The sequence below is a fragment of the Antedon mediterranea genome, chromosome 6, assembly GCF_964355755.1.
Source record: "Antedon mediterranea chromosome 6, ecAntMedi1.1, whole genome shotgun sequence".
NCBI classification, from domain to species: Eukaryota; Metazoa; Echinodermata; class Crinoidea; order Comatulida; family Antedonidae; genus Antedon; species Antedon mediterranea.
The window spans coordinates 17,136,671-17,144,279 of record NC_092675.1 but is presented as its reverse complement, the minus strand read 5'-3'; the positions used below and the strand labels follow the sequence as shown (position 1 = coordinate 17,144,279).

The 7,609-nt window shown below is 32.2% G+C and overlaps 1 protein-coding gene and 1 long non-coding RNA gene across 2 annotated transcripts in view; one reads left to right on the top strand and one right to left on the bottom strand.

The window, feature by feature from the left end:
* The first annotated feature begins 2,791 nt into the window (after window positions 1-2,791).
* The window catches only part of LOC140051588 (NADH dehydrogenase [ubiquinone] 1 alpha subcomplex subunit 7-like), a 40,242-nt gene continuing 35,424 nt past the window's right edge, over window positions 2,792-7,609 (top strand). Inside the window, exon 1 of the mRNA XM_072096849.1 lies at window positions 2,792-2,810. Within this exon, the coding sequence (XP_071952950.1) occupies window positions 2,808-2,810 (3 nt within the window). The 5' untranslated portion in view covers window positions 2,792-2,807. The remainder of the gene's footprint in view (window positions 2,811-7,609) is intronic.
* LOC140051299 (uncharacterized) overlaps window positions 4,056-7,609 on the bottom strand; it is a 32,630-nt gene continuing 29,076 nt past the window's right edge. Inside the window, exon 4 of the long non-coding RNA XR_011845505.1 lies at window positions 4,056-5,170. This is a non-coding gene — a long non-coding RNA (uncharacterized lncRNA). The remainder of the gene's footprint in view (window positions 5,171-7,609) is intronic.

Below are 7,609 nucleotides of genomic sequence, written 5' to 3'. Positions count from 1 at the left end.
CTTTTAGGGTAAAGCCATACCTCCATCCCAGTTGGTATGCGGGCAAAGAAACTTATTATTAATATCACTTTTGGCCAGTTCACAGTATTGAGAGTCATTTATTAATTAGCGGTCAAAAGTAAGTAAATAGGCCCTAACAACACCATCGAATGACGTAACCATTTTGGTGACGTCATACTAAGTGTACAAACTAATCACTATGTTGATAACATCACTATAGCAAATAAAACTCTCACAAACATATGTCACACTAGGCGAAGTGGTGTATCAAAAAAAAATATTGTTAGGCATATATTAATTATATCATAGTATTATATCATAACCATAGTCATTAAACTTATGATCATAATTGAACACATTTTGCGTCGGCGTGATGGAAACACAACGTCCCTCTTTATCATTTCTTACCCCTACACACATTCCCCCTCTTATAATGGGGTGCCATAACAAAGCTTACGCGAAGAATACGCGAACCGACCTGACGTGACATGCATTTCGTGCGTGTGATGAGACACTGTTTCGATCCCGATCGCGTGTGGAGGTTTGTCATCGATTATAACAATCTCTAGTTTTCGGGTTCCAATTTTGCGACGTTAAATTCTCACACCCCATAATAGTTAATACACTATTTAACAGCTTAAATTTGAAAACTGAAATTCTAAGACATAATGTAACCATGTAGGTTTATAAGTAGTAATTTCTTTACACCTTCAATTGAATATTATCGCGTATTGTTGATTTTTGGTACAGGTGGTCCAACCTCTCTCAGGATTTAATGCCGATATATAATATTAATTTGAGATGATTGTGACGTCATGGAGTAGGCGCTGGCTGGAAAATCAATGTGCAAAAAGCAAACGCGATTTGAGATCTATATAAGCAAAGGCGATTCGAGATCAATATTTTGGTCTGCATTCATATGAGCTCATTAGGGGGATCATTATTCTTGGATAAGCGTGTTAAGCAGGGAATTTAAAGATTATTAAGAGAATTTATCTCATTTTGATATATTTAATTGTCCATACTGTCTATCATAATGTAATATATATATCGATAATTCTTTAAGTTTCAGGTCAATTATAGAAAAAAAAATCATTAATGGTGATTTGCTTGATGGTTGTGTGATTGATGGATGACATGCAATAATAATAATAACAATAATAATATACCACAATACACTAATAATTAACAATAAAGTCGATCCAATGAACACCCACGGAAAAATACTATTTCTCCAGTAACATCGAAAATCAATTGTTTGAGTAAAATTTCGAGTGAAAAAAGTTCTAAAATTATGATGTTAATAGTCCATTGCTTGTGGGTCACCCTGACTTAAAATAACCCACTTTCGTTTCACCAGCCCACCTCTGCCCATATAGAGGACCACCGACAAATTCCAAGGGAACAATAATTTCAATAGGGCCACAAAAGTAGGCCTATGTGTCTTTTTGGTTACCACTGGTATCTCTTAATAAATATCAATCATTTATGCCTATAATATAACTAATTAAAATATTTTGTATATTCTGATATTATGGTTTTATTTAGTTACTAATGTTATTTTTTTTTTGTTCAAAGTGTATTTTACATTTTATTGTATCTGTGAAGACTTGAAAGGGAGGAGGGGTGAATGCAGGGGTGTATGAATGTCACCGAACTCTGGTCTGGTTGATTATTTTGGATTTAGTGTTAATTTCAATCAATTGGGAATAAATAAATTGTCGGTCTATGTTATGGTCTTTTGGAGTAGGGCCTAGGCCTAACTCAACACAAAGGATTACTTACAAGTCTGTAAAATAGAACTGTTATCTCCGTAAAAATGATCAGTAGGCCTTACTGGACCCTTTGATTATTAATAGTCATAAAACTTACCAAAAATCTCTGGGTCGATTTTTTTAAGCAACTTCCTGTTGAAGGCTTATATCGGAAATGATTCGGTTTTCTGATCTTCCTCTATAACCAACCAACGTGTTGAAAATTGAAATTTCAGATGGAAATTCAGAATGAATTACCCAAAAAAGTGAAACTATAAATCATAAAAAAAAAAAAATCTTAATAAGTCCTTTCTAAAGTAAAGGTAGACGATAAAGTAAGTAGGCCCTATGTTATAGATTTTATAAGTTATAGTATACAATAGGCCTGGACCAAGTGTACCATACTAAATCCTTTTTTATTTCAAACTACTGGAAGACGTAACCCAAGGGCAACGTACTAATTTGGCCAATCACGACGTGATTGGTCAAATGACTTGCGCGTCGCGTCACGTACTTGCGTTCCAAATGAGAACATGAACTATATACCTTTATACGGCACATTGACCCTGTGCACGAATTCGGTCCGATGGCCGGATAAAATCACACACGTACATTTTGTACAGAATCCGGAATGCACAGTTCCTACAGGGTTTTTAAATATCCTAAATAACAATCTGTTAGTTAAAAAAAAAGGCAAACACACATGATTTCAACATTGTTGCAGAAAACATTTTGCAGAAAAGGCATTGAAAACAAGATTGAATGACATGATAAACAACAAAAAGAACCCTGGAATGGCAATCTTCAAAGGGGAACCTCTCCCCCGGGTCTCCTCCTCAACAACCCTTCTCTTTCCCCAAACCACGATGTTGCTTGTCGTATTCTATTGGTGCTCACTACTTTCACACGATCATGATTCATGTTCATGCAACAAATGAAACACGAATGAGAACAAGAAAAAACCAGAGGATGAGGCTCTCATGGGAGGCCTGTTACATTGACGATAATTATTGCCGTCAAATGTCATCAAAGTGACTTCCTTTTAAAAAGTAGATGGTCGGTACCAATATCTGGTTTGTATATAAATCCCTGTATAAATCTCATGCTTTTATTTTAGCATCCACTAAGAGTATATTTTTCTTTTCTTTCTATAATCTCTCTTTTCTATGTTAGGTGTTTTGTAATGAAATTATTTAAAAACAAATATACTGTATTCTTTGTTATCATTAAATGCTACCTAATAGTACAGTGCCTACAGAAAGGCTAATATTCATTTTTGGCGTGGGAGGTTGAGCTAATAATTAACATTTGTTGATATTTATTACAGTCAAAAGTTGAAGGTAGGTCTAAAATATAGAAAGAATAATAATTTCATATTCTATATATTTATCTTGTATAATACAATTGTTATGAGTTTTCTGAGTATTTCAATCGATGAATGATATGCTTGTAGTTTTTTCTTATAAAAATAAGTTGTGATTAATTCTAGAGAATGTAATGGTACTATACTATATAGGGACCACCGAAATAATTTGATTCTGGTCTCAATGATGATATCCTTTGCATTCAAGAAAAAAAAACCAAATAAAATGTTCCTTTTAAATGTTATATCTTTAGGCACAAGTGTCCAATAGTAAATGAATCCTTAATATAAAGCATTATAAATTTATTGATTGATTGTTAAAATGGGATGATTTTCACAATGCTTGTCACTGGTGTCATAATGTGGTGTTATTTTCAATATTATTGCAAAGCTTTAAATTTTAAACCCAGACTAGAGCTACCCCTTAAAGGTCAGGTACAGGCATGAAGGCATGAATTTTAAATATATCTGGTTAAATGTACATAAAACAAATATGTGTCACAGAAATGACAAAAAAACATGAATTTCCCTTAAAATTGCCAAATACTGACTAAATCTGGCAAAATTCTGATATAACAGTAAAGAGACTTTTTTCAGTAGTTAGGTAGTTTAACCAATGAAATACCATACAGTGACTCCCTAAAAAGTGAAAAAAAAGTGCAAGTGTTGGTATACAGTGGATCATTTTTGCTATAGCACAAAAATAAAAATCTGAAGTTAAATAAAAATACCAGAAACGTAAAATTGAAGTTTATTAGTTATTATTACATATATTTAGTCATCTGATATTTTTTACCACACTCTTTATTTTTCCTAATTGTTTAAAAATGCTTCTTGATTTACAATATTTGTGTACAAAAGAATAGGGATTTTACTGTGTAATTGGAACAAAAATCATATAGCACAATAATATAAATAATAATATTTATTTCCAATAGAGCAAAATACAGAGTAACATAATAAATATATAACCGTTAGTGAAAATAATTAATATAATGCAAGAAAAGAAATAAAATCCCAAAAATTATGAAACATAGGTTAAATTATAGATCGATAATAATTAGAATGTATGATCAATTGAAATTTTGTGCCCACACACACAATTCTACTTTTAATCTTGAGTCAAACACCATTCTGGTTCTTCCTATACAACTATGATTTCCAGTTGAAATATACACTAACATGAATTATTATAAAACCTAAAATTAGCGTCACTAAACAGATGTGTAATTCCTATAAAACTATTAGTTTATTACAGCCAAACCGCCCTGTCAGATTTAAGCATGTGTTCACACATCACCCACAGTACTATTTGCCCTTTCATACATCTGTTTCTGTAAATCTATCTCTTACAATACTGATGAGTATATTCAAAATATTAACCTGTAGCCTATGCTAATGTTATATAGTGCGTGTGAACTTGAAAAATAGAGTAGGGGTTGAACATTAACATGTCATCCTAATGACACATTTATGTTAATAACCATCAACATTAATGATGTTGTATTTTACTCATCTGCAAAAATACATCACTGGTAGTGTATAATAACACCAAAGAAAGTATACAAAATGTTTGATGTAAATATATTGAATTGCCTAAAAATATGTTCACACTGAACTCGGGTTTGGTCCAATCACAGCCGGAGAAAACTCTGGGGCTATGTTACTTTTTGTCATTCACACATATAAGTATAAGATAATTACGATAAGTTAAGGCTTAGTGCCAAAGTCACAAATATATCAGTAGAAATGAAATGGGGAACAGTATATACGGTACTCAAAATATACCATTTATAAACTATCATTTCAATCCACACTGTAATAAATCACTTAGGATACAATAGTTTAAACCTTGCAGTCAATAGATATCAAAGGCAACAGATTGACAATTGCCAACATTAACAATTAACATCATAACAACTCGCAACAAACTTCTCACTGCATTGAAGAACTGCGCCATTCTGTATTAATGAGTTGTCAATACAATTGTTGATAATTAACCTTGTCTGTTTTTTGTTTTTTTAATATGTAGTCTTGGTATATCCATCGTTACCTGTAAAGAAAGAGATATAATAACTTAAAATCACAAAATATTAAATTTGTTTCCAAGTATATAACCTTGAAAGTTAAACCCTTTGGAAGTACCATAATGTCCTGGATATCAAGGGATGTTTAAATTTAATTAAGCAAAATATAATATGCAAACAACATATATTATGTTGTGCCACCTTAATACATACAATAATGTCTCCGAAATTATTGATTACTTTAAATGTTAATGGCAAATCTGTCATTCATAATTTCCTGATTAAGGCTGATATGTTTTTAGGTTTAACCGTGGCAAATTTTCTTGTAATATTTCCAAATGACATCACTGCCAATCTGGACATGAGCCATTACAATACTTGCATCATATCTGTCCAGTATGATTAATACAAGTGTAAACTTGATCCCCAAATGAGTACAGTAGAACACCAACACTAATAAGCCAGTGCATTGGGACCCAACAAAGTGTCCTCTAATAGGGGTCTTGAATAGGAAGTGGTGTCCCCTGTATATCGAGTTTCCACTTAATGGGGTTGATAGTGTTAAAACATATTTTCCATTGCTTGCTTCACATGGAGTGTCTCCTTAAAGATATATTATCCCCTGAAAAATATTGTTTTTGATTTTTTTTTTTTTAATATGCTCTTTTAATGCCACGTAATAATTATTCAATAACTAATAGGCATTTAAGGCAAAAAATGGTCAAATTACATTAAATGTAGTTTGTGACCTTAAATTAGATCTAAAAAACGTAGGGAATGGAATTTAAGTAAAACAAGTAGAAAAATTAGCAGAGCTTTCAGGCAACAAAAGTGAACATTCTGATTTAGATTATACAGTATTATCAAACAAACAAATCATTAAAATAGTGGATGATGTATGTAACCGAAATAACCCATAAAATTATTGATATTAAAAAATGAATGTCTGTTTTCAAGAATCATAGTACATTTAAGTACTTTATTTATGTTTATCTGATGCATTATTTTTGTTTATATTTTACAGTTCATAGCAAAGTCGACCTAGTATATGACTATTATAAGTCAAAAATGTCCCAAAGTACAATTTGGATGAAGCCCAAATTAAATTATGCAATATAAAAAAAATTGGTTGAATTCCATGTACGCGAATAATAAAGGAGCCTGTTGCGAATGTTTTGGCCATCGAATATACTGTATGTGCAAACCCTTTGCCAAATGTTGTTCTGCTCTAAAGTTGAAGAAGGCCATGTTGCTGTAAAAACATTATAGCAAATAAAAATATGTAAATTATATGCTACTAAGTCAGGTCCAACCCTAAATTTCAAATGAGTTACGAATATATTCTAAACCACATTTTTAGGCTGAAAAATATAAATCATCTGAATTACACCTGAAAATGTCAGGGGAATAGTGACCAAGACCACATAAATGTTTATGTATAATGATTGGTTTCGATGGGATAAAAACCTCTTAAATATTCAATTTTAATAAAGTAAGAAAGAATATTGAAGAAAAACTGACAGTGTGTGAAAGTTTATTGAACTTATAATGGGGAATTCCCTAAAATAACTTGAACAAAAAATAAACATAACAATGTCTATCAGTATCAACCATAATGAATTAGGTTTTATAGTTGAACATAACACTTTTATCATGCCAAGTCACCTGCATTAAACTCACATAGGCCTAACATACAGCCAATTTTCTGGCAGGCGATACTACTCACTGTGTATGTCATGATGTTTGGCAACGCATTTCCTATATTGGTGTATTGTAATTATCAATACCTTTCAATTCATTACCACTTGCTTCCACTTGGACTAGAAAGCAGCACAGGGTAACGTAAGTTTGGTAGCCAAAGTGAATGCAGCCCGAACTCTATCTTCTAGTATAGCGTACATATTGCAACCTACACAGAGGTATGGTACACACATTGTATACAACATCAACAAAGTGGGTGCCCGCAATTCATATAACTCCCACATTCTAGCAAGCAAAACTTATATGATTGTGCAAACTTGCACAATTTTGGAGGGAGTTGAATGGTCTGGTAAATTTAAATTCATTATTATTTAAATTTAAAAAAAAAAAGTATAACATAATTTTCATATAACTTCCTAAATTTTTAGATATTATTAGTTACACCCTGCTTGTTCACGGAATACGGGAAATATCTGCACTCTGATTCCATATTCCATGGAATATGGAACCAGAACGTAGATATTTACCGTATTTCGTAAGAACAAGCAAGGTGCAACGATTTTATCTCTTAGTGTACACTACTGTATAAGCAATTGGACAATTAGCTTTTTTTACAGACCGTCAAAAAGGCGTTCATATTCAATGGTTGAAATCACAACTACGCATGCGCTCAACGATAAACAACGTGCGCGTAGAAACATCAAACAGGTAATACGAGATATATTACCTTCTGATCTGCTTGACTCAGTAAATGGGTGTAATAC